Source organism: Carcharodon carcharias, chromosome 19, assembly GCF_017639515.1.
Source record: "Carcharodon carcharias isolate sCarCar2 chromosome 19, sCarCar2.pri, whole genome shotgun sequence".
NCBI lineage: Eukaryota > Metazoa > Chordata > Chondrichthyes > Lamniformes > Lamnidae > Carcharodon > Carcharodon carcharias.
In genome coordinates, this window is record NC_054485.1 from 101,866,944 (window position 1) to 101,893,931 (window position 26,988).

Sequence of the window (26,988 nt, forward strand, 5' to 3'; positions counted from 1 at the left end):
CTCATTGTTTCCTTATGGTTTGATTAAAAAAAAACACTCAAGTTACTGTCCAAAGACAGAAAGACTGAAAGGCGAAAGTAAGCTCAGCGATGAACCCTCAAGGTAGGGAATAAAAAAACTCAACTGCTCTCTGTCTGTCCTTTGCAGATGCTGGTGGTTCTGTTGCGTATCTGCAGCATTGTCTGCTCGCGGTTTGAATCTCCAGCGTTCTTTTGATAAAGGCAATCTGTTCACTGTGCTCATTTATGCTCCTGTCGTCGGCCTTGCTTACCTCTGTGGACGGGCCTCGAAGTAAAGTGGGGGGGGGAGGTGGTGGAGGTTGGGGAGGTTGGGGGTGGTGGGGAGAGGGCCTGGTCCCCGCCGCAGGTTGTCAGCTGCAAAGGAGGGGCTTCATTCGCAATCATGCCTTTCGCAAGCTCAGGGTGTCAGCCCTTCTCCTCCCCAAGATGGAAACGACGGGCGCTGGTCCGAATTGGCCTTGCTCACCTTAAAGTGGAACCCCAGTTTGGACCAGTCCCCGTCGTTTGCAAGCTTCATCGTTTTCTTTCTCCTCCTGCGGGGAGCCCCAAAGCACTTCGCAGCCAGCGAGGTACCTCTTGAAACTCAGCCGCGGTTCTCGATGTCGGAAACAAGGCAGCCAATATGCTCACGGTCAGCTCCCAGAATCCGATGGCAACTGGGTCATTTTTTCTACTTCCCAACCGCTGTTGATTGAGGGGGTTAAAAAAAAAAGTCATCACGGGGATAGCAGGGAGAACTCCTCAGCTCTTCCCTTCCTCAAGAAAGCACTGCTGTGGCATTTTATGCTCTGCCGGAAGGCTGGACAGGGCCCCGGTTCAACGTTTCACCCGACAGTGGTGGGGTAGCGCTCCCGCGGTACTGCACAGGAAGCCTCAGCCCTGTGCTGAAGCCTCAGCAGTGGGATGTGAGCCCCACAACCCTCCTGAATTCCCAGGCGACAGTGCTACCTGCTGAGCCCCAACTGCAACATTGGGACCCTCTGTTGCCCCTGCGCTCACTGTTCCACATTGACTCCCAACAACTCCCACTGTCCCACACTGACTCCCAGTCAAACAGCATCTTAATTTTAACATTCTCATCCTTGTTTTAAATCCACCCCCCCCCCACCCCCCACACACCCCACACCCCATCCCGCAGCCTGGCTCTCCCCATTCCCTGGGATTGTTTCAATGCTGTAACCCGAGTTGCTATCTGCAAATCGTTGAGCAGTTTGGGAATCCTCTGGAGCTTTGGAGCGCCGCAGACACTTTGGGTAACTCGGCGTTTCCCTTTGTTGAAATAAAAATGTGAACAGATGAAAACTGACGTGAGAAAATAACCTCCAGCCCATGTTTAACACAAGAGCCTCTGAGCTGTTCGCAAGCTTTCTGCCACATTGTGTTTCCTTTTGAAGGACAGGGCGTTGCAGGCTTATTGCTGCTCAGGCTACAACATTATTGCCAACCACAGAAGCACATAACTTCAAAATGAACTCGCGACGTCTTTGAAGGGTTGTTTGCTGCGTTGTCCGGTGCGCTTGCATGAGCCGGTGGTTTTTCTGTTCTTAAGCTGTTTCCATTCAGAATCCAAAGTCCGGTAGTTAAGAAAGCAACAATGTGAAGTTATGTAGCGCCCTTAACCTGTTAAAACATTCTAAAGAGCTTTGCTGGAGCGATTGTACAAATTTGACACTGAGCCTCATGGTAGGACAGCTGAACAAAATGCATCCCCAAAGAGCTGGGATTTAAGGAGCCTCTTGGAGGAGAGGCGGGGGAGGGGGGGGGGGGGGGACAGGGGGTGGGGTAGGGGTGGGAGAGAGAGAGGTGGACAACTTTGGGACGGGGGAATATCCTGGAGCTTAGGACCCAGGTAGTTGAAGGCATGGCCAGCCAATGTTGGAATGATGGAAAATCGGGGAAAGTGCAAGGGGCCAGGATTGGAGGAGCGCGAGAGCCCAGAGGTTTGTGCATCTGGGCTGGTAAACCCGCCTGTAACCTCCGGGTGTGCTTGGAGCAATCAGGAATCCCGGGAGTCGAGTGTGAGGCTCCATCTGTCCGAACGCCTCGGCCTCACTTAAACGTGTCTGCACCGCGCCATGTCAGAGGGCAGAGGTCAAAAAGGGCGGCAGGCAGCGGGAAGTTTCCGGAGGAGCAGGAAATCGGGCGGATAGGCAGAAACTGCAGGAGCACCGCACGGGGGATGGTTCCAGCTTAAAGCTTAATGCTGGCTGGGAGGGAATGGGTGGGGTGGGGTGGGGTGGGGGGGGGGGGGTGGGGGAGATCCAAAGTTGTGGGAGGGGGGATAGGGGAGGCTGGGACCTGGGGAAGCCCAAGAATTCCATGCAGGGACCATGTGGAGCAATCCTGATTCCACAAGGAATCGTCACCAAAGGAAGGAATGAACACTTCCCTTGGCTTTTTTCGTCCTGTGTGCTGCCTCCCACAAGGGTGTGTCAGCAGCTTTGACCCTGTTTTCGGGCAGAAATTACATAGCAGGGGGCCAAAGGCATCATCAGGCTGCAAAGCCAGCGTATTAAAGTAGGAACAAAAACAGAATTACCTGGAAAAACTCAGCAGGTCTGGCAGCATCGGCGGAGAAGAGTCATGAGGACTCGAAACGTCAACTCTTTTCTTCTCCGCCGATGCTGCCAGACCTGCTGAGTTTTTCCAGGTAATTCTGTTTTTGTTTTGGATTTCCAGCATCCGCAGTTTTTTTGTTTTTATCTCTGTATTAAAGTAGGACCCAGCCTGCCCAGGGTAGGGAGGGGCGGAGGTGGGAGATACCTCCCGTGTCTAAAATATCCCTGGTTGAACTGATGTCAAGCGGTAACATATGAGGACTGCTGCATGACTAAACCACACCGCCCCTACTCCCTCCTCCCGCCCGCCACTTTAACTGTACGTTCGCGCAGACTGCGCTGGGTTAAAATCGGGGTGATTGCATTCCGCTGCCGCTCAACCCCTGCAGGTGTCAGCGGCAGCGCCCCCTGGCCTCCGAATCAGAAAGCTGTGGGTTCGTGACCCCCGGTCCAGACAATTGAGCGCACGCACAGTCGAAGCTGACGGTGCAGTACGACAGAGTGCCACACCGTCAGAAGCGTCCCTTTTATTTTTTTGCTGAGACATTAAACCAAGGACGTGTGGGGCCCCTCAGGTTGATGAAAAAGATACTTTCTGGAAGGAAAGCAGGGGGGTGGGAGATCTGGTCGATGTGCATTCCTCAACCAACGTCACCAAAAGAACGGACTGTTCATGATCTCATTGCTGTTTGTGGGACCTTGCTGCGCGCAAACCGACTGTGCTACATTTTGCTACCTTTGCGACTCAGAAAGCACTGAATTGGCTGTAACGTGCTCCGGGCCACCCTGGCGTCATGAAAAGCAACACAGAAATGCAAGTTCTTTCTAATCTTCCTTTTTTTCGCTCGTCCAGCAAACCTCAGTCGCAAAAGGAACTTCACTCCGGGAATGAGCGTTTATCTTTATCTAAGCAGGCGGTGTTTCAAATCACCCAACTGAACATTCATATTTAGTTTTCAGGAAAAGCGCCTGAGTGGGCATTTTACCTCCTCTTCAAGTCTTGACAATGAGCTCAGCAGTTACGGACCATAACCTCATTTTTTATTGGATGGCAGCTGTTGCTGATGAACCTCTATCTTCCTTAATATTGAATTCAACAACTTTAGGTCTTGAGCTCCCTCCAACATCCCACCCCCTTTCTGTTTCCCCCTTACTTTTGTTTTTTCCAATAAATTATATAGATTTTTCTTTTCCCACCTATTTCCATTATTTTAAAATATTTTTAAATCTTTTATGCTCCCCCCACCCGCACTAGAGCACTTGAGTGCCCTACCATCCATTCTTAATTAGCACATTCGTTTAGATAATATCACCAACGTCGACACCTATGTGTTCTTTTGTTCTTTTGTCTGTGACATCTTTTGATGATTTGCTTCTATCTCTGCTTGTTTGTCCCTACAACCACACCCCCCCCTCCACCTCTCTGTCTCTCTATCTCTCCGCCCCCCCCACACACACACCTTAAACCAACTTATATTTCACCCCTTTCTTGGATTCACTCAAGTTCTGTCGAAGGGTCATGAGGACTTGAAACGTCAACTCTTTTCTTCTCCGCCGATGCTGCCAGACCTGCTGAGTTTTTCCGGGTAATTCTGTTTTTGTTTTGGATTTCCAGCATCGCAGTTTTTTTTGTTTTTATCTCTATCTTCCTTGTTTACTTTGCCTCAGGGCAAGTCTTTTCTTTCTTTACTTCTCCCATTACCATCTCCTTTTGCATTTCACAACATCATTCCCTTTGTTGTTAAACCTCTCTTACCTTCCCTCACCATCATTGATCTTCCCTTTTGTTTTATCTCCCTCCCCTCCCTTCCCCTAAGCCTTGTTTCTAAACCCTTACTTCTCTAAATACTCTGGGTTCTGATGGAAGGTCGCTGACCTGAAAGTCTGTTTCTCTCTCTCTGTCTCCACCGATGCTGCCAGTCCTGCTGAGTGTTTCCAGCATTCTCTGTTTTTATTCCAGGTTTCCAACCTCCGCGGTTAGTTTGCTTTTGTCTTCATGTTTCATTCACTGACACTTTTCTCTTCTAGGAATGCCCACCTTGCAGAGGCTCAGCTCTTCTGTCTGACGGCATTCCTGCTCGTCTCTTCTATCCTGTCTGTTCACCTTCGTTGCTTTCTGTTTCCCTTCTCATTTGGTTAGATAGTCCACCAAAACTCACTTCCACGGTCACTTCTCCGCCCTGAGCAAATACCTCCACCTTATTCCGTATGCGTTCCAAGTAAAATTCCAACCCTTCATGTTGCGGATCCGCCCCCGATTACAGGTGTCTCCTGGACATTCAGAATCCTCCCAGTCGTGGTTCTCTCCACAGCCTGAGATCCGCAGCCAATGCCGTGTGTTTCCACGTGTGCAATCTCAGCCTCTCCCTTCAGCAGCACTGACCCTATCTCAAAGCTGGTCCACTTTTCCCTTTCATCTTTCACCTCATCCAGCACTTTGGCAAAAAGCTATTTTCCTTCAAGGACCGCTAACCTCAATAACCCATGGATACCAACGCCTCTCCAGATCCTCCTCCCTCTTCACTTCTCTCTGACCCCATCCCTTCTTCCAGCATCACCTCTCACTATGTTTTCACCCTCTGACCTTCCTGTTTCTGACTCTGAATGATCTGTCCTCAGCGAAGGACTCAGCTTCTTTACGCCCAATGAATTTTGATTTCGACACGACACTGAACTCTCCCGACGCCCACACCTCTGGTCAGGAGTCTTCGTCCCAGCTCAGTGACCCTCTTACCTATCTCAAGTATTCTCCCTTGACCTGGGCCACTCCCTCTGGCCTCTTACCCTCTCTCGATCTTTTCATCGAGGATTGCCGGTGCGACGTTGGCTGTCTCAATTTCTCTGCTCTTCTCATTCACCCCAACCTGTCGCCCTCTGGACTTACAGCACACGGATCTCTCAGGCCCAACCCTGACATTGTCTCAGACCTGCTGACAAGGGGGGGCGGGGGTTGCCATTGCTGCCCGGTGATTCAGACTCTGCCTTGCGGAGGCTGAATGTCAACTCTCTGACATTTCCTCCTCCCTCCCCGACTCCCTCCAGAATATGATAATGTGGTAGGGGCATTCAAGAGGGAATTGGATTATTATCTGAAAAGGAAGAATGTTCAGGATTACAGGGCAAAAGTGGGAGAATGACACTAGGTGAATTGCTCCTTCAGAGAACCAACACACATGTGAATGGCCAAGTGGCCTCCTTCTGTGCATAACAACTCTGCCACTCTATGGACCATGACCCCACCACCGAACATCAAGCCATTGTATCTAGGACTGTGGCTGACCTCATCTCCTCCGGAGATCTTCCCTTCATAGCTTCCCACCTAATAGTGCCCCCACCCCGGACAGTCCACTTCAACCTCCTTCCCAAAATCCATAAACAGGACTGCCCTGGTGAACCCATCATTTCAGACTGCTCCTGCCCCATTGAATCGATTTCTTCCTATTTTGACTTCATTTTTTTCTCCCCTTGTCCAGTCTTTAACCACTTCACCTGCGACTCTTCTGATGCCCCCCCAACCCCACCCCTCCCCACCAACCCAACCATCACCCCCCACCCCATGCTTGTCACTTTAACATTTTCATATTTCTTGGCCCTAACCGTCTCCTCTTCACCATGGGTGTTCAATTCCTCTGCACCTCCATTCCTCACCAGTAGGGCCTTAGGGGTCTCAACTTATCCCGACTAGTCCACATCCATCATCACCTTCCTCTGCCTGGCTGAGCTTGTTCTCACTCTGAATAACTTCTCCTGTAACTCCACTCAGTTCCTCTGAATATCAATAATAATAATATAGTAATATGGGTACCTATATGGGTCCTAGCTATGCCTGTCTTTTTGTGGGATATGTGGAACATTCCTTGTTCCAGCCCTACTCGGACTCCCTCCTTTATATCTTTTCCCAGTACATTGATGACTGCGTTGGTACCGTTTCGTGCTCTCGTCCTGAACTTGAAAATTTCATCAACTTTGTTTCCAATTTCCACCCTTCTTTCACCTTCACGTGGTCCATCACTGACTCTTCACTACCCTCCTTGACTTCTCTTGTCTCCATTTCCAGGGATAATCTATCAACCAATATTCACTATAAAAACATTGACTCCCGCAGCTACCTTGGCTACACTTCCTCACACCCTGCTTCCTGTAAGGACTCCATTCCATTCTCTCAGTTTCTCCCTCTCTGTTGAACTATTCTTGATGATGGCAACTTTTGTGTCATTGCTTCCAACGTGTCTTCATTTTTCTTCAGCCGAGAGTTCCCCCGCCACTATGGTTGACAGGGCCCTCAACCACGTCCATTCCAATTCTTGTGCTTCTTCTCTCACCCCTACCTCTCCCTCCCAGATCCATGATAATGTTCCCCTTGCCCTCACCTTCCACCGCACCAGTCTCTGTACTCAATGCGTCACCCTCCACCATTTTCACCAAGTCCAAAGTGATGGCACTGCCAGACACACCTTCCCCTGCCCTCCCCCTTTCAGCATTCTGAAGGGACCATTTCCTCCCCGCAACACCCTGTTTCACTTCTCAGTCACCCCTAACAACCCCTCCCCTTCCCATGGCACCTTTACATGCAAGCCCAGGAGATGCAGTACCAGCCCCTTTACATCTTCCCTTCTCACCATCCAGAGCCCCAAACGCTCCTCCCAGGTGAAGCAGCGGTTTACTTTTGATCTCTGTCTCTGGATAGCGGCTTTTTGTGGTGATTCTGGTATTCCCATTTACACCTTCTCTAAACCCTCTTTTGTTTCTTTGCTTGGTCTCATGACCATCCCCCTTTGCCCGGCACCTTCATGCCATTCGTGGTTTAATCTCCCCTGCCTTCCCCACCATCACTGACCTTCCCTTTTACATCTCCGGGTACTCCCATTGCTGATGAAAGGTCACAGAGCTGAAACATTGACTCTGCTTCCCTCCTCCACAAGTGCTGCCAGACCTGCATTCTCTGTTTTTATTTCAGATTTCCTGCAGCTGCAGCATTTTTTTGCTTTTGGTGTTCAGGGTTTGGACTTAGTTTTGTTGGAAGCTGAACTTGAAACAGTAACAGAAGGAGAATTAGCAACAATCATTTCACCAATTCAAAACAAAAATAAAAATACCTGGAAAAACTTAGCAGGTCAGACAGCATCTGCAGAGAGGAATACAGTTAACGTTTCGAGAACATATGCCTCTTCAACAGAGCTAAGGAAAAATAGAAAAGAAGTGAAATATAAGCTGGTTTAAGGAGGGGGTGGGACAGGTAGAGCTGGATAGAGGGCCAGTGGTAGGTGGAGATAGCCAAAAGATGTCATAGACAAAGGACAAAGAGGTGTTGAAGGTGGAGATATTATCTAAGGAATGTGCTAATAGGTGACATTAAGGGTAGAAAGCAGGACGAGCAAGGTACAGATAGCCCTAGTGGGGGTGGGGTGGGGGGAAGGGATCAAAATAGGCTAAAAAAATTGTATGGAAATGCACTTAAAAATAATGGAAGTAGGTGTGAAAAGAAAAATCTATGTAAATTATTGGAAAAAAGGGGGATCGGAAAGGGGGTGGGGATGGAGGAGAGAGTTCATGATCTAAACTTGTTGAACTCAATATTCAGTCCGGAAGACTGTAAAGTGCCTAGTCAGAAGATGAGGTGCTGTTTCTCCAGTTTGCGTTGAGCGTCACTGGAACAATGCAGCAGGCCAAGGACGGACATGTAGGCGTGAGAGCAGGGTGGAGTGATGAAATGGCAAGCGACAGGGAGGTCTGGGTCATGCTTGCAGACAGTTCACCAATTCAACCTGAATAATCACGTATTTTAGAAGGGGCAGTGGATGACATGAGCAAGGGCTCACTTATGGCCAATTCGTCAATGCCCTTGAGGAGATGAACGTGGGCTATCTTCTTCAATCATCACAGTCCATGTGGGGTGGGTTTATTGATGCTGACCCGGCAAGGGGGAAGGAATGGGCGTGAAAGTGTAAGGTAGGATAGCGTGTGGCTTGGAGGGAAATGTGGAGCTGGTGGTGGAGATGAGGTGTGCGTAATCCATCGCTCTCCTAGCTTGAACCTTCTAAGTGGCAGTGGGGGTTTGAGGGACTGAGTGGGGGCTCATTCAATGTAGAGTCCCCGTTGCCTGTTCTTCTTTCGCAGCCAGGGTTTTGACATGGTTGGTCCGGCTAAACCTTTGGCCTGGCATGACCCTCAAAAGATGGCAATGCCAGGAAAAGGTCAGGGTATTACGGCTGGTGTGAATGTGTCTTGATGTAGACTGCCATGGGTTGCTTCTTTCCAATGAAGGAACGGCTGGAAAAGAACATGCGTTAAATACTTGAAAAGAAAAAAATTTACAGGGCTATGGGGAAAGAGTGGGACTAACCGGATAGCATGACCAAAGAGCCACAATGGGCTGAATGGCCTCCTTCTTTTCTGTACTGTTCTATAATCTATGAACACTGGAAGAGTTGTGAGCGAGGAAGTGTATTGTGAAATTTTCATCAAACAGCCCAACTCCTGGCCTTATGATTGAGGTCATTGATGCAGCAATCAAAGAGGGCTATGTGAATGTAATTTCCCCTGTGGAACTGCTGTTCTAACATCCTGGGAGCAGTGATGATTGGTGTCCGTCAACTACAACCATCTCGCTTTGTCGTGACCATGACCAAAAGCACATTGACCTCATGCTTCCTTTTGTGGGGAAGAGCATAACTGGAGGCCAGCAATCTAAGATAGTCATCAAGAAATCCAATAAGGAATTCAGAAGGAAATTCTTTGCCCAAAGTGTGGTAAGAATGTGAAACTCACTACCGCAAGAGGTGGTTGAAGTGAATACATAGTATAATATAAGGGGAAACTTGACAAGCATATGAGGGAGAAGGGTTAGGATGGTAGATGTAGTTGAGGAAAGATGGGAGGAGGCTCGAGTAAAGCTTAAAAGCAAGCAAGGACTGGTTAGGCCGAATGGCCTGTTTCTTTGCCATAGACCCCATGTAATAGCTCACAGCCCCATCAAAACTCCAAAGCCACAGCAACTACCTTAAGTCATTTTGCTACCCAGAATCCTAAACCTTGATGATCTTTATCTTTGTGAGTTACAAGTTGATGACAGTTTACTTAGACGTTCTAACAACATCTAAAATTTAATTTTAACCACTGGAATACATCCCAGGACAGGTACAGTATGGGTTAGATACAGAGTAAAGCTCTCTCTACACTGTCCCCATCAAACACTCCCAGGACAGGTACAGCACAGGATTAGATACAGAGTAAAGCTCCTTCTACACTGTCCCATCAAACACTCCCAGGACAGGTACAGCACAGGGTTAGCTACAGAGTAAAACTCCCTCTACACTGTCCCCATCAAACATTCCCAGGACAGGTACAGCACAGGGTTAGATACAGAGTAAAGTTCCTTCTACACTGTCCCATCAAACACTCCCAGGGCAGCTACAGCATGGGTTTAAATACAGAGTAAAGCTCCCTCTACACTGTCCCCATCAAACACTCCCAGGACAAGTACAGCACAGATTAGATACAGAGTAAAGTCCCCTCTACACTGCCCCATCAAGTAGGTACAACATGGGGTTAGATATAGAGTAAAGATTTTATTCTACTGTCTTGTCCAGATTCCTTTTTTCAATATTAGCTTTTATTTTTCAATTTTTCAGGTGGTAAAGCCTTTGGAATCCTTAAAGCAAAACAGGATGACCGCCTGGAAGAAATCAATAAGGTACTGAGAAAGAGAAAGAAGGGGAAGGTGCTCAAAAACATGGGGATGAGATAAAACAATTATTCTGCATAAGCTTGTGCTCATTGAGGTAATGGTCATTAATATTGGGAAGTGAAAGAATGTCTATTCCAGGCACCAACTATCAGCAAGAAGCATCTACAAGACAGTTTCAAAGACTCCCAGGGGGAGGCGATGGTGTAGTGGTATTATCACTGGATTAGTAATCCAGAGAGCCAAGGTAATGCCCTGGGGACCTGACATGACAGATGGTGGAATTGGAATTCAATAAAAATCTGGAGTTAAAAGTCTAATGATGACCATGAAACCATTATCGATTGTTGTTAAAAAACCCTCTGGTTCACTAGATGTGACTAATGTCTTTAAGGGAAGGAAATCTGTTGTCCTTACCGGGACTGGCCTACACGTTACTCCAGATGCAGAGCAATGTGGTTGACTCTTAAGGCCTAGCAAGTAACTCAGTTGTAACAAACCGCTACAAAGTCACAAAAAAGGAATTAAACCGGACGGACCCCCCGGCATCAATTGAGGCAACAACAATGGCAATCTCAGCCCTGTCGACCCTGCAAAGTCCTCCTTCTGGGGTCTAGTGTCAAAATTGGGAGAGCTATTCCACAGACTAGTCAAGCAATAGCCTGATTACATAGTCATCCTTACGGAATCATACCTCACAGATAAGGTCCTGGACACCACTCTGGTTATGTCTCACTGGCAGGACAAACACAGCAGAGGTGGCAGCACAGTGGTATACAGTTGGGAGGGAGTTGCCCTGGGAGTCCTCAACATTGACTCTGGACCCCATGAAGTCTCACGGCATCAGGTCAAATATGGGCAAGGAAACCTCCTTCTGATTACCACGTACCGCCCTCCCTCAGCTGATGAATCAGTGCTCTTCCATGTTGAACACCATTTGGAGGAAGCACTGAGGGTGGCAAGGATGCAGTATGTACTCTGGGTGGGGGACTTCAATGTCCATTACCCAAGACTGGCTCGTTAGCACCACAACTGACTGAGCTGGCTGAGTCTTAAAGGACATAGCTGCTAGACTGGGTCTGTGGCAGGTGGGGAGGAAGCCAACAAGAGGGACAAACATACTTGACTTCATACTCACCAGCCTGCCTGCCGCAGATGCATCTGTCCATGACAGTATCGGTAGGAGTGACCACTGCACAGTCATTGTGGAGACGAAGTCCCACCTTCACATTGTGGATACCCTCCAATGTGTTGTGTAGCACTACCATCGTGCTAAATGGGATAGATTTGGAACAGATCTAGCAAGTCAAGACTGGGCATCCATGAGGTGCTGTGGGCCATCAGCAGCAGCAGCAGAATTGTACTCGAATGCAATCTGCAACCTCATGGCCCTGCATATCCTCCACTCTATCACTACCAACAAGCCATGGGATCAACACTGGTTCAATGAAGAGTGCAGGAGGGCATGCCAGGAGCAGCACCAGGCATACCTAAAAATGAGGTGTCAACCTGGTGAAGCTATAACACAGGATTAGTTGTGTGCAAATCAGCATAAGCAGCAAGTGATAGACAGAGCTAAGTGATCCCACAACCAATGGATCAGATCTAAGTTCTGCAGTCCTGCCACATCCAGTCATGAATGATGGTGGACAATTAAACAACTCACTAGAGGAGGAGGTTCCACAAATATCCCCATCCTCAATGATGGAAGAGCCCAGCACATCAGTACAAAAGATAAGCCTGAAGCATTGTCACAATCTTCAGCTAGAAGTGCCGCGTATCACAGTCCCCAGCATCACAAATGCCAGTCTTCAGCCAATTCAATTCACTCCATGTGATATCAAGAAACAGATGAAGGCACTGGATACTGCAAAGGCTATGGGCCCTGACAATATTCCTGCAATAGTACTGAAGACTTGTGCTGCAGAACTTGCCACACCCCTGGCCAAGCTGTTCCAGTACAACTGCAACACTGGCATCTGCCTGGCTATGTGGAAAATTGCCCAGGTATATCCTGTGTACAAAAGGCAGCACAAATCCAACCCAGCCAATTACTGCCCATCAGTCTACTCACCATCGTCTGTAAAGTAATGGATGGGGTCATCAACAGTGCTATCAAGCGGCACTTGCTTAGCAATTACCTTCTCACTGACACCCAGTTTGGGTTCCACCACGATCACTCAGATCCTGGCCTCATTAAAGCCTTGGTTCAAAAGTGGACAAAAGAGCTGAGCTCCCGAGGTGAGGTGGGAGAGACTGCCCTCGACGTAAAAGCTGCATTTGACTGAGTGTGGCATCAAGGAGCCCCAGCAAAACTGGAATCAATGGGAATCAGGGGAAAAACTCTCCGCTGGTTGGAGTCATACTTAGCACAAAGAAAGATGGTTGTGGTTGTCATCTCAGCTCCAGGACATCATCTCAGGAGTTCCTCAGGGTAGTTTCCTAGGCCCAACCATTTTCAGCTGCTTCATTAATGACCTTCCTTTCATCATAAGGTCAGAAGTGGGGATATTAGCTGATGATTGCACAATGTTCAGCACCATTTGCGACTCCTCAGATACTGAGGCAGTCCATGTCCAAATGCAGCAAAACCTGGACAATATCCAGGCTTGGGCTGACAAGTGGCAAGTAACGTTCGCGCCACATAAGTATCAGGCAATGACAATCTCCAACAAGAGAGAATCCAAGCATCGCCCCTTGATGTTCAATGGCATTACCATCACTGAATGCCCCACTGTCAACATTCTGGGGGTTACCATTGACCAGAAACTGAACTGGACTAGCCATGTAAATAATGTGGCTAGAAGAGCAGGTCAGAGGCTAGGAATCATGTGATGAGTAACTCACTTCCTGACTCCCCAAAGCCTGTCCACAAGGCACAAGTCAGGAGTGTGATGGAATATTCCCCCACTTGCCTGGATGAGTGCAGCTGCCAAAACATTCAAGAAGCTTGACACCGTCCAGGACAAATCAGCCCACTTGATTGGCACCCCATCCACAAACATTCACTCCCTCCACAACCAATGCACAGTAGCAGCAGTGTGTACCATCTACAAGAATTCACCAAAGTTCCTTTGACAACGCCTTCCAAACACACAACCACTACCATCTAGAAGGACAAGGGCAGCAGAGACATGGGACAGCGCCACCTGGAAGTTCCCCTCCATCCTGACTTGGAAGTATATCACTGTTCCTTCACTGTCATTGATCAAAATCCTGGAACTCACTTCCTAACAGCAGTGTGGTTTACCTGCACCTCATGGACTGCAGTGGTTCAAGAAGGCAGATCACCACCACCTTCTCAAGGCAATTAGGGATGGGCAATAAATGCTGGCCCAGCCAGCGAAGCCCACATCCCATGAATGAACATTAAAAGAAAGGTGGAACATGGTTTATATGCAGAGTAAAACTCCCTCTATACTGTCCCATCAAATACTCTCAGGACAGGTACAGCACAGGGTTAGATACAGAGTAAAGCTCCCTCTACACTGTCCTATCAAACACTCCCAGGACAGGTACAGCACGGGGTTAGATACAGGGTAAAGCTCCCTCTACACTGTCCCCATCAAACACTCCCAGGGCAGGTGCAGCACGAGGTTAGATACAGAGTAAATCCCCAAGTCGATTTGTTGGAATCGTAGACAACAGCGTTGCCATTCAGTAACCAGCACTTTTACCACTGAAAGTCACAGGTTCAAGTCCCGCTCCAGAAATGTGGTGATCAGGTTTTTTCGCCTCCTGGTGCAAAAGTTGAGGCCCACCTCCACTTGGCCTGCTTGCCTCGAGGTCATTATCAGCTGTTAATTGACTTGAGGTGTGCATGCTGCCCCAGCTGGAGAGGAAATCCTACCCCTGTGATCTGTCAGCCAATCAAATGGCTGATGGCCTCTGGTCCCACCAGCACCACCAGGAGCAATGGCCACTGGTGGGACTGCAGTTAGTCTTCCAGGGAAGTGAGGAGGCAGCAAGAAAGGGAGTCTGGTGTCTTGCAGGGGCTGGTCTTGTAGGTGATGGGGCTAGAGGTCTAGAGTGGACAGGATGGGCAGAGGGATGGAAATTTGTGAGGAGGGAAATACCTTGGAAAAGGGGTGGTCTCTGATGGGCACAGAGAGCCTGAAAAGTGGGCACCCGGCCCCACTTTTGCCAGGCCACCAACTGGTCAGGTTTTATCTGGCGAGTTGAACACTTGGTGTCGGTCTCCCTCGGTCACTTAAGGGCCTCAACTGGCACATGGGTGAGTGGGCCGCCTGATACCTCCCCGTCGCTGGTAAAATTGCAGTGGGTGGTGGGTGGGTAGGGGCCGTGAACAGCACTGCTGGAACTGCACTTAGTTTTGGGGCCCCTCCCCACCCTGCCCCCTCCCATCCTGCTCCGGAGGGAGTTGGGGGCTGCTGTCAAATTCCAGGCTTTGAGTACGTAATCCAGGTCAACACCCCCAATGAGGTCCTGAGTGGGCCTTTCCATTGCCCTGCAGCTATCCCAGGGTGGGCATGAGCTATATCCCACTGCTCTATCCAGACAAAAGCAGGGAAGTTCCTCACTGGCCAGCTTTTATCACTTGATCGAAATCACTTAAAAAAAAAAGGGCAGATTAACTGCTCTTATACCTCAGTGCTATTTGTGAGCTCTTGCTGTGCACAAATGGACTGCCACATGCGTCTACAAAACTAAGCATTGGCTGCAAAGCACTTTGGAAGTTTGGAGGATGTGAATGGCACCACCATAATTCAGGGGTCAGCTGAACTTGAACAGGAGGAACAAGGGTCAAGCGGCCAAAAGAATACCTTGTTCCTGATGTGCTAATGCTAGTGTATATTAATGACTACTAAGCTGTTTAAATGGAGGAAGTTCCCCAGTGACTCAGTGAATAAACTGTACCCATCTGAGGGGGTTAGCACCCTCCACCAGCTCTTCCTGAGTCTAGTAATTCTCCAGGCGGCCTGGTCCCATCTGAGTTCCCATATCCTCTGAGGAGAGGTTGAGGAGAATGGGCCTAGATTCTTGAGAGTTTAGAGCAATGAGAGGTGATCTCTTTGAAGTATACAAAATTCTTACAGGGCTCGACAGGGTAGATGCAGGAAGGGTATTTCCCTTGGCTGAGGCATCTAGAACCAGGGGACACAGTCTCAGGGGAAGGGGCAGACCATTTAGGACTGAGATGAGCAGGAATTTCTTTACTCAGAGGGCAGTGAAGCTTTGCAACTATCTACCCCAGAGGGGTCTGGAGGCTCAGTCAATAAGTATGTTCAAGATAGAAATTGATAGATTTCTCGATATTAAAGACATCAAGGGTTATTGGGATAGTGTGGGAAGATGACGTTGGGGTAGATGATCAGCCATGATCTGGTTGAATGGTGGAGCAGGCTTGAGGGGCTGAAATGGCTCCTATTTCCTAAGTCACTAGGAGAGGATTAACCCTGTCACTCAACTCTCCCCATGTACACTTCTGGGTGATCTCAGGATTGTGATTGTCCAAGGCTGCAGAGCTTACAAAATCGACCACATTAACCACAACACTTTTCACTTCCTGTGTCTGAAATGTTCTAAACCCTGACAGCTGTGTGGTCTACTGTCAGTATACAGAAGACAAGAAGCGTATTCCCAACCCTGCTCTGGAGCAGGGTGCAGTGAGTAACATTTCCTGTGTGGTGAGTGTGTGGGTGCGTCGTGGATCTGACAGCCCTGTTACGTTTCGTGTCTGCTGCTAAATGTGAGGCGTGTAACAGTCAATTGCAGGGAAGAGGGAGGAATTGAAACTTAAAAGCACAGCAGAATGGAATGTAACAGCTTATACTACAGAGAAAAAAAAAAAGAGATTAAAAAAAATCTTTTGTAGGATGTGTGGCTGTTGTTGGCTAGGCCAGCATTTATTGCCCATCCCTAGTTGCCCTTGAGAAGGTGGTGGTGAGCTGCCTGCTTGAACCACTGCAGTCCATATGGTGTATGAACACCCACAGTGCTGTTAAGGAGGGAGTTCCAGGATTTTGATCCAGCGACAGTGAAGGAACGGTGATAAATTTCCAAGTCAGGACGGTGAGTGGCTTGGAGGGGAACTTCCAAGTAGCGGTGATCCCATGCGTCTGCTGCCCTTGTCCTTCTAGGTGGTGGTGGTTGTGTGTTTGGAAGGTGTTGTCTAAGGAGCCTTGGTGAATTCCTGCAGTGCATCTTGTACATGGTACACACTGCTGCTACTGTGCGTCAGTGGTGGAGGGAGTGAATGTTGATGGTGGTGCATGGGGTGCCAATAAAATGGGCTGTTTTGTCCTTGGTGGTGTCGAGCTTCTTGAGTGTTGCTGGAAATTTGCCCTATGCAGCAGCAGAAAATGGGCAGAATCACAGGGGTTGCATATTCCATGCCCCCCTCTCCCACCACCTATTCGTTGTAGACACTGGGGGCAATTTAAACCAAACCTGCCTATTGGCGAGCTGGGGGGGTGGGGTTGGTGGGGAGAAGAGGTGAGGTGAGGGAACTGATGCAATTTTTAATTTTTATTCACTCATGGGGTGTGAGGGTAGCTGTCAAGACAGAGTTTATTGCCCATCTGTAATTGCCCTTGAGAAGGTGGTGCTGAGCTGCCTCCTTGAACCACTGCAGTCCCTGTGGTTAGGTACACCCACAGTGCTGTTAGGGAGGGAGTTCCAGGGTTTTGACCCAGCAACAGTGAGGGAACGGTGATATATTTCCAAGTCAGGATGTGGCTTGGAGGGCAATTTCCAGGTGGTGGTGTTCCCATGCATCCGCTGCCCTTGTCCTTCTAGATAGTAGAGGTCGTGGGATTGGAGGTTCTGTTGAAGGAGCCTTGGTGAATTCCTGCAGTGCATCTTGTAGATGGTACACACTGCTACCACTGTGCACTGGCAATGGAGGAAATTAAAGGTGTTGGATGGGGGCTGCTTTACCTTGGATGTTGTCGAGCTTCTTGAGTTTTAGAGTTGCGCTCATCCAGGCAAGTGGAGGGTATTCCATCACAGACCTGACTTGTGCCTTGTAGATAGTGGACAGGCTTTGGGGAGTCAGGAGGTGAGTTCCTTGCTGCAGAATTCCCAGCCTCTTACCTGCTCTTGTAGCCACAGTGTTTATATGGCTAGTCAAGTTCAGCTCCTGGTCAATGGTAACCCCCTGGATGTTGATGTGAGAGGATTCAGTGATGGTAATGCTATTGAATATGGTACTGACTGCCAAAAGTCACCCTTTCTGAGGGGAGAAAGCCCAAGTTCAGAGTTGGGGCAACATAGCAAAACAACATCACGATTTGAACAAAGCACGTCAACAACTTGCATTTATGTAGCGCCTTTATCATCATAAGAAACAAGGCACTTCACGGGGGCGATTAACAGGCTGAATCTGAGGTGGAGGCGCATAAGGAGATGTTAGGACAGATGATCCTTTGACAATTTAGTCAAAGAAATAGATTTAACAGAAGTGCAGAGGAGCTTAGGAAGAAAATTCCATAGCTTGGCGGCCAGGCAGCTGAAGGCACTGCTGCCAATAGTGGAACGATTCAAATCATGAGAGGCACAGATGGGCGGTGTACAGATATCCCGGAGGGTGTTAGGCGCTGGAGGAAGTTACAGAGAAATAGGGAGTGTGTGCAAGGCCGTGAAGGTGATGTAGATTAGGCAGCTGTGGTGAGGTGAGGTCAGGCAGTGGTTTCAAAAGCCTGGAGATTGTAGAAAGGAAGTAAGACTAAGGGAAGTGAGAAGATCCACAGTTTGGAGATGATGGGATGGAATGAGTCCGAGAAGGACACAGTGCAAGGAGTCGGGTGGGTAGAAATCTGACTTGGGCAGTGGTACAAAACAAGCCATATCTCATAGACCATGTGTGGCGCTAAATTGTTCAACTGTTCTGTGCTTGCTTGTGTGATTCTGGTAACTGCTTGACTGGTTAAACCTGGGTGTTGATTCAGAGCAAAGTAAACAGGCACTACAGAAGCTGCTGTAAGCGTGAATGCAGACATTTTGTGACCGCAGAGATGTATCACAGAATCACAGAATTGTCAGTGTAGAAGGAGGCCATTCAGCCCATCGTGTCTCCACCGGATATATTCAAGCACTGTAAGCCTTGCACACTTAGAAACTAGTGTCACCTCTGCGTTCCTCTGAGGTATATAAAATATACAGCACCATCTGTCAAATTTTATTCGACAATCACACCGTTGAAGCATCTTGGGACATCTTACTACATTAATGATGCTATATGAATGCAAGTGGTCATTGTTGAGAGAACGTTTGTCGGAAATGCAACGTTCCATTTCTCAGCACTAATCACTGAGTGCCAAAATTCAGAGCCGGAGGCAAAGCCCTGGTCATTACCGAAGTAACGCTGGTTCAAAATTTGCACCTTCTGTTTGCCTCTCTGAAATTGATGCCAACGATGACTGAGCTATTTCTTCTTTTGTAGGAGTTCCTGGAAAACCCGAAGTACAAAACCGATGAAGACCTGGAAGATAAGCTCAGGGCTTTCAAACGTAACTCTTTTGCTCATTGCTGTCCCAATGCTTGCTGTGGATTGATGATCTGAGATTTTAACCTGAGGTGGCGGATTTTAACCTGTTTTGTTGGGACTGGCAGTGGGGGGTGAGGTAGTGGTGGGGTTGTGTGGAGGGAGGGAGGGGGGGATCTTTATTAAGTTGCTGCCCGGAGAATTCAGGCAAAGAGTGATGGACGTTCTCAAGTATGGTTCTAATTTCCCTCACAACAGGCCTGAGAAAGTCATTCAGGCACTGGCTGCCTCAGAGCAAGCCCTCTGTGACCTACATTGATCCCCATCCTGTAGTGCCTCGATTTTAGAGTTGTCATCCTTTGTTGTCAAATTCTTCTCATTGCCTCACTCTTCCCCAATCTAAGTAACATCCATCGGCCCTCCAACCCTCTGAGATCTCTGCATTCCTCCAATTCTCACCTTGAGCATCCCTGATTTTCATCACTCCACCATCAGCGGCCGCTCTGGGTCCTAAGGTCGGGAATTCCTTCCCTAAACCAATTACACCTCTCTCTCCTCCTTTAAAATGCACCTTAAAACTCTTTAATCAAGATTGGATAATCATTTTACACCTCCTTTGATTTTACGCTGTATTGGAGCCAATGGAAAGTTAAGGGGGAGCTCGATCAGTACATGCGGGAGAAATGAATAGATCGTAAACAGATCAGATGGCTGCCTTCCGTTTCATGAGACGATGGTTTGCGCCTTGGCGGTCAACTCTGCATTAAGCATCGCATGGTGTGGTTTAGGAGCCCCACTCTGGTACGGCAGCCTGTGCCGCATTTGATGCAGAGGAAGACAGTGGGTCGAGAAGGTGCAGGACTCACTGGTCTCTCTGGGCCCTCTTCTCGGCCTGTTGAGCTTTCCGTTCCTGCTTGCTTCTTCCAATGCCCTTCCTAACAGTCAACCTCCAGAGGTCATGGCCATCGGCGACTGTCTCCCAGTTGCCAGTGTCAATGTCTACCACCTGCGTATCTCACTTGCGGGTGTCCTTGCAACTGGGGCTTGGACACCCAGCAGGTCATGATCCAGTGTCCAGTTTGCCGTACAGAAGGTCTTTGGGTACACAGCCAAGAACCAACCAATGCACGTGGCTGAGCCAGTGCAGACTAGCGTGGAGTGTAAAGGCCATCATAGACCTGTTGGGCTGAATAGTCTGTTCCTGTGCTTTAAGTTTGATGTGAAATTGGACAGGGTCCAAATCAGACTTCTGACCTGAGCCTGGGCTGGGTAGGTTAAATCTCTGGCCAGATATTTAATTTCCATTGAACCTCAGTAAATGTTCTTTCCTTTCATTGCTTTTCAGTGAAATATATGGAATTCGACCTCAATAACCAGGGAGACATTGGTAAGTTTGTTTTTCTCGGTAACCGCCAGACATGGTGAAAGCCTTTTGAACTCTTTCTCCCTTTAACTGGTGTCCTGCCTATGTTACTGTCCCACCTTTCCACAAGGGCCTCAGCGAACACATCTGAGGCTTTGAGAACTCTCCCCATCAGGAGAGTATTTCACCTTTTCCTGTTGGCCTGAGCTCTTCAGCTCCCCTCACCTCCATCCTGACAATTGGCTTGGAAAGTTTTGGGGCTGGGCTGTCTCTCAGAGGTGTTGCAAAGAGCTTTTCCCATTCCAGATCTGCCTCTTTCCTTTTGGCTTTGGAGCCCTTGTTTAACTCGGCCTCCGTCTGTCTCCAACCCCATTTTCGCATGGAATCACGGAATGCAACATGGCACGAGGAGGCTGTTCAGCCCATCATGCCTGGGAGGACCATTGTGAAAGAGTTACCAGTTAGTCCCACTCCCCCAGCCCCTCTTTCCCTGTTGCCCTGCAGATTTTTCCTTTTTAAGTTATTTATCCAATTTCCTTTGGGAAGCCATGATTGAACTTACTTCTACTGCCTGCTCAGACAGTGAATTCCAGATCACAACAACTTGCTGCATAAAATCAAAATTCTTATTATTTCCTCCCACCTTCCATCCTGCCCCCTCCATCCCATTACCCCCTCTCCCCATCACCCCCTCCCCCCATCCTCCTCCACTCTTCATCCCTCCCTCCAGCCCCCTTCATCCCCATCTCACCTCCACCTCCACCCCTGCCTCTATCAACCCCTCCCCATCCCCCCTCCACCCCCCATCCCTCCCTCCACACCCCTCCACCCCCATCCCCCCCTCCACTCCCCTCCCCCATCACCCCCTCCCCACATCACCCCCTCCATCCCCCCATCCCCCCTCCACCCCCCATCCGTCCCTCCACACCCCTCCACCCCCATCCCCCCTCCACTCCCCTCCCCCATCACCCCCTCCCCACATCACCCCCTCCACCCCCCCATTGCCCCCTCCATCCCCCATCCCTCCCCTCCACCCCCCACCCCCTTCAAATCTCATCCCTCCCACCACCCCATCCACTCCCCCACCCCCCCAACAACCCCCCCCAATCACCCCCCAACCCCCAACCACCCCCCAACTACCCCCCCCAACCACCCCCCAACTACCCCCCCAACCACCCCCACCCCCACACAACCACCCCCACCCCTACCCAACCACCCCCAGCCAACTACCCCCCCAAACAACCCCCCCACCCCCAACCACCACCACCCCCCCCCACCCCAACCACCCCTCAACCACCCCCCACCCTCTCCAACCACGCTCCCCGATAGGTCACTTTTTAATTTCATAGAATGGTTGCAGCACGGAAGGAGGCCATTCAGCCTGTCCTGTTGGTGTTGGCTCTCCAAAGGTGTAATTTACTAAGTGCCACCCTCCCTGGCCTTTTTCCCAAAGACCCTGCACATTCTTTATTTTCAGAAAATAGCCCAGCACCCGACTCCCCTCAAATGCCTGGATGGAACCTGCCTCCTCCACACACCCAGACCCTAACCACTCGCTGCGTGAAAATGCTTTTCCTCGTGTCACCATTGCTTCTTTTGCCAATTATCTTAGATCTGTGCCCTCTTGTTCTCGATCTTTCCACCAGCGGGGAACAGTTTTTCCTTTCCTACTCTGCCCAGACCCCTCATGATTTTGTATTCCTCTATCAAATCTCCTCTCAATTTGTACCCGGGGTATGGTTGATACCGGCATGGTCACCTTTTCTATCTTGCACGCACTTCATTGCTCTGATGAAGGTGTTGAGCCTTTTCCATAAATATTAGAAGTCAACCACATTTTGTCGGGCAAGGCCGGATGGGGCAGGAGTGGTTATGTTTTTGCTGAAAAAAGAGACATGCCGAAGCTTTTCATCTTGCACTCAGCAGGACACTTCGCAAGAATACCAGCAAAAGAGGAAAACAACAATTTATCCTTCATGTGAAGAGAGTGCTGATTGGTTGGCAAGTGGACTCTGATTGGTAGAGGCACTGCCGTGGAGAATTCACCAGTGATGGTGACTGACTGTTAACTGTCAAGCAATGTTTCAAATTTAAACCAGCCAGCTTGACCCTGATTGGTCAAGGCATCACCCTGAGGAATGAGTCAGCAAATGCCTTTCACTTATTTTATTCAGCTGAAACAGATACAATGTGTGCACATGACCAATCAGGGTCAAGCTGCATGGTTTAAATTTCAAGCAATGCTTGACAGTTAACTGTCCATCGCCATCACCTTTACCAATCAGCACTCTCTTCATGTACAGTATAAATTGTTGCGTTCCCCTTATATTGGTATTCTTGCAAATTGTCCTGATGAGTACAAGCTGAAAAGCTTTGACATGTCTCTCTTTTCTGCAATACTCAAGTTCTGTGCGGTTACATTTTACTTGCTGAAGGACATACGGGTTCCCAAAAGCCTGGAAGCTTTTCTGGCCGTTGGGTTGCCCAGTGCCATAGTTTGAATTTTCAGGTCCTGACCTTTGGTTTACGAGTTGGGTACCATGCCCACAACATGACCCAGTCCATCATGGGCTGCTTGGCGACGGAGTGATGGTGCCTGAGGCAGAACCCAATCCCTCGGCTGGTGGTTGCACATTCCGACAGGAACCTCCGAGGATGAGGAGCAGGGGCAGCGGCAAAACGTAGAGGTCTCCGAGAGGCCAAGGGTAGGGGTCAGAGGGCAGATGCGAGTAAGACCGTGTCATTTCAAACCTTCCCTCTCCTCCTCTCCCCCCCCCCCCCACCTCACTCAGATATCATGGGGCTGAAGAGAATGCTGGAAAAGCTCGGAGAGGCCAAGACCCACCTGGAGCTGAAGAAAATGATCAAGGAGGTGGCAGGAGAAATGGGCGAGACCATCTCGTACTCGGACTTCGTGAAGATGATGCTGGGAAAGCGGTCTGCCATTGCTAAAATGTAAGTTCTTCTTCAAACAGTTCAGAGAAGGTTCACTCGGCTGTTCCTGGGATGAAGGGGTGTCTTATGAGGAAACGTTGAGCAGGTTGGGCCTGGGCTCATTGGTGTTTAGAAAAATTGACAGGTAAACTTATTGCAATAGATAAGATGCTGAGTGAACTTGACGGGGTAGACACTGAGAAGATGTTTCCTCTTGTGCGGGAGCCTTGAACTTGGGGACTTTGTTTAAAAATGAAGGATCTCCCATTTCAGGTGAGGAGGAACATTCACTAAAAGGTCACGAATCTTTAGAATTCTTTTTCCCCAGAGAGCAGTGGAGGTTGGGCCACTGGATATATTCAAGGCTGAGTTAGGCAAATGTTTGATCTACAAGAGAGTCTAGTGATATGGGGAAAGGCAGGAAAGTAGGGTTGAGAACTCAGCCAGGTCTTATGGAATGGCGGAGTAAGCTCAAGGAGCCGAATGGCCTACTCCTGCTCCTAATTCTTGTGTTCTTGTGGGAAAATGGGAGAGACTTTTTTTTTTACATACACAGCACATATTCTGAAGCGTGTGTGTGTGTCACATATTCTGAAGCGTGTGTGTGTGTCACATATTCTGAAGCGTGTGTGTGTGTGTCACATATTCTGAGGAGTGTGTGTATGTCACATATTCTGAGGTGTGTGTGTGTGTGTCACATATTCTGAGGTGTGTGTGTGTATGTCACATATTCTGAGGTGTGTGTTTGTATGTCACATATTCTGAGGTGTATGTGTGTGTCACATATTCTGAGGTGTGTGTGTGTGTCACATATTCTGAGGTGTGTGTGTGTATGTGTGTGACACATATTCTGAGTTGTGTATATGTGTGACAGATTCTGTGTATGTGTGCGCGTGACAGATTCTGTGTATGTGTGCGTGTGACAGATTCTGTGTGTGTGTCTGTCTGTGTGTGTCACAGATTTTGTGTGTAACATACTCTGAGGTATGTGTGTGTGTGTCACATATTCTGAGATGTGTGTGTGTGACACGATTCTGAGGTGTGTGTGTGTGTCACACATTCTGAGGGTTGTATGTGTGCATGATGTGTGTGTATGTTTGTGTGGCTGGTGTAGGTGGGGGATTGCAGGGGGATAGTTAGTGGAAATTTGACTTGTGCAGCAGCAGAAAATGGGTAGAATCACATGGGCTGCCTGTTCCACACCCCTCCCCCACTCATATTCAGGTTCATTGCAGATTGTGGGGGCCAAGTCTGTCTATGTTGGAGGGGCAGAGATGAAGACAATGGGCTGAGGAAACTAATGTTTTTTTTAAATTTTATTCACTCATGAGATGTGAGCGTAGCTGGCAAGACAGATTTATTGCTCATCCCTAATTGCCCTTGAGAAGGTGGTGGTGAGCTGCCTTCTTAAACTGCTGCAGTCCATGTGGTGTAGGCACACCCACAGTGCTGTTAGGGGGGGAGTTGTGGGCTTTTGACACAGTGACAATGAAGGAACGGCGATATATTTCCAAGTCAGGAGGGTGAGTGAGTTGGTAGGGAACTTCCACCTGGAAGTTCCCCTCCAAGTCACTTCCTAGCCTCTGACCTGCTCTTGCAGCCACAGTATTGATATGGCTGCTTCAGTTCAGTTTCTGGTCAATAGTAACCCCCAAGATTTTGACTGTGTGGGATCCAGCAATGGTTTGCCATTAAATGTTGCATCTAATATTCAGTTTAATCTCACCCTGACTTCATTCTCCATTAAAATTGACAGAGAATTATATAAAATACACTGTTAAATCACAGTTTTAATTCACTGCCTGTGACTAAACTGAATTTAAATGGCTGAAAAAGGCTTATTAAATATGGGTTGTGGGTGGATCCGGGATCTCACATGGTGCTTTTAAAACGAGCTGGAAATATTGGTCACCCTGCCATTAGGTGAATTGTGCTGGAAAAAACCCCTGCCCAAAGGAGCAGAAACTACAGACTGGGAGTTTATCTGCCCATTGGACTCCAGTCCCAGCTGAACAGTCCTTATCCTACTCACTGGTGATAGTGTCTCATTGTGTGTGATGGTGGTTCCATTATTCACTCAGGGGTGTACAGTGGGTCAGGAACAGAGCCAGACTATCACAGTTCTTATAGGAAAGTGTTCACCCTCACTCTCTAGGCTTCAGATAGCCTTGGCTCTTTCAGAAGAATCCCTCGACAGGCTCCCTGGAAAGGTCTGCATGACCCATGCCTGCAAGTCAGTTTATTCTGTACCTCACCCCATTCTGTATCCAGTCTGAGTGTGTTAGATGAGGACAGTGTCGCGGGAGCTTTACTCTGTATCTAACCCTGTGCTGTACCTGTCCTGGGAGTGCTTGATGGGACAGTGTAAAGGGAGCTTTACTCTGTATCTAACCCCGTGCTGTGCCTGTTGTAGGAGAATATTTGATGCTGAACTGGGGTACGCAGAAGATAAAATCCTTTCTCATCTTATATCAATAATAAATCTCACTTTTAGTGATTCATGGGTGAAATGAAGGCATGTTTTTAAGATTCAGTATGTGCTGAACTAAGCTAAGGTGATGACATTGCTCTTGGCTTCTCTCTACGCAGAATCTTGCTGTACGAAGATAAAGCAAAGGAACCTGAGAAGCCCACTGGACCCCCGACAAAGAAAACCTTCAGCGACCTCCCATAATCCTCCTCTTTGCCAACGTTGGCCTCAAGATGAGTTTCTGACCCACATATGCCCTCCACCACTAAGGCCACCTAATCCCACCTCTGTAACATTGCCTCGCTCTGCAGCTGCCTCAGTTCATCTGTTGTTGAAACCATCATTCACGCCTCCCATCCATCCAAGCCTGACGATTCTACCGCGCTCCTGATCCGACTGCATTCTGCCCTCCGTAAACTCGAGACCGTCTACAACTCTGCTGCCCGCGTCCTAGCTCGCTCCAAGCCACGTTCACCCGTCACCCCTCTGTGCTCACTGACCTATGCTGGCCCCTGGCCCAGCAATGCCCCGATATTTAATGTGGCCGTCCTTGCTTCAGGTCCCTTCAAGGCTTCGCCTGTCCCTATCCCGGAACATGGTCCAGCCGTACGACCGTTTGCGATCTCTGCCCCTGGCCAATCCTGGCCTCCTGCGCATTCCTGATTTTCTGTGCTCACCACTGGGGGCTGTGCCTTCAGCTGCCCGGGACCCATGCTCTAGAATTCCCTAGGAAACTGTTCTCGGTTCACTGTGATGGGAGAACGGTGGTACAGCTTGGACTTCAGAGCCTCACCGTGCCAAAGTGAGAATGCAATCAGCCATTCTGTCAGGCAGTGACTGCAAAGCAAAGGAGAGAAAGGTTTGCATAGCACATTTTGCGACAATTGGCTTGGAGTTGGAGCTGAGATGAGGAAATTTCTTACGGAATGCGTTTCTTGGATCTGGGACGCACTGCCCGAAAGGATGGTGAAATCAGGTTCAATAGTAACTTTCGAAAGGGAATTGGATAAACACTTGACATGGAAAATATTTACATTGCTTTGGGGTAAGGACAGGGGGTAGAGTGTAATTGGCTATGGTTCTTTCAAAGAGCTGGCACAGTTATATGGGCCAAATGGTCTCCTTCTGTGGCCCATAAGCTACCCCTGATTTCCTTGTCAATATTCAGCCCCAGATCAACATCAATAAAAGCGGATGACCGGGTCGTTAATTCATTGCTGTTTATGGGAGCTTGCTGTGCATAAATTGACTGCCGCGTTGCCTGCATTACAACAGTGACTACACTTCAAACAGCTTTTGATTAGCTGTGAAGCTCTTTGGGGCATTCTGGGGTTGTGACAGGTTATTGGAGGAGCGCACGTTACCTTCATATGGGAGAAATCTTCGAATGTCTGATCACCTCTACAAATTTGGAGAATGTTACATTCCCATCCAGCAATTTCCTGTTTACAAACACCACTCTCTGGAAAATGAGACTGAACAGTTGCAGAATAAAAGAATTTTGGAAACATTA

General features: G+C 48.7%; 1 protein-coding gene across 2 annotated transcripts; it reads left to right on the forward strand.

The window, feature by feature from the left end:
• LOC121291574 (allograft inflammatory factor 1-like) lies at window positions 1-26,988 on the forward strand. Of its 2 annotated transcripts, XM_041212955.1 has the most exons (6): window positions 1-102; window positions 10,210-10,271; window positions 18,667-18,733; window positions 20,054-20,095; window positions 22,864-23,026; window positions 25,595-26,988. In XM_041212955.1, exons 1-6 carry the CDS (start codon window positions 90-92, stop codon window positions 25,677-25,679), a joined length of 432 nt encoding a protein of 143 aa, XP_041068889.1. In that variant the 5' UTR covers window positions 1-89; the 3' UTR covers window positions 25,680-26,988. The 2 variants fall into 2 exon arrangements, with proteins under 2 accessions (XP_041068889.1, XP_041068891.1); XM_041212957.1 differs by lacking the exons at window positions 1-102; window positions 10,210-10,271 and having other exon boundaries at window positions 18,696-18,800.

What these genes read in the sequence shown, in the direction of transcription:
- LOC121291574 (XM_041212955.1), top strand. An exon ending in TAAGCTCAGGGCTTTCAAAC is followed by an intron (nt 18,734 to 20,053) that starts GTAACTCTTTTG and finishes ATTGCTTTTCAG; the next exon opens with TGAAATATATGGAATTCGAC. An exon ending in CAATAACCAGGGAGACATTG is followed by an intron (nt 20,096 to 22,863) that starts GTAAGTTTGTTT and finishes CACCTCACTCAG; the next exon opens with ATATCATGGGGCTGAAGAGA.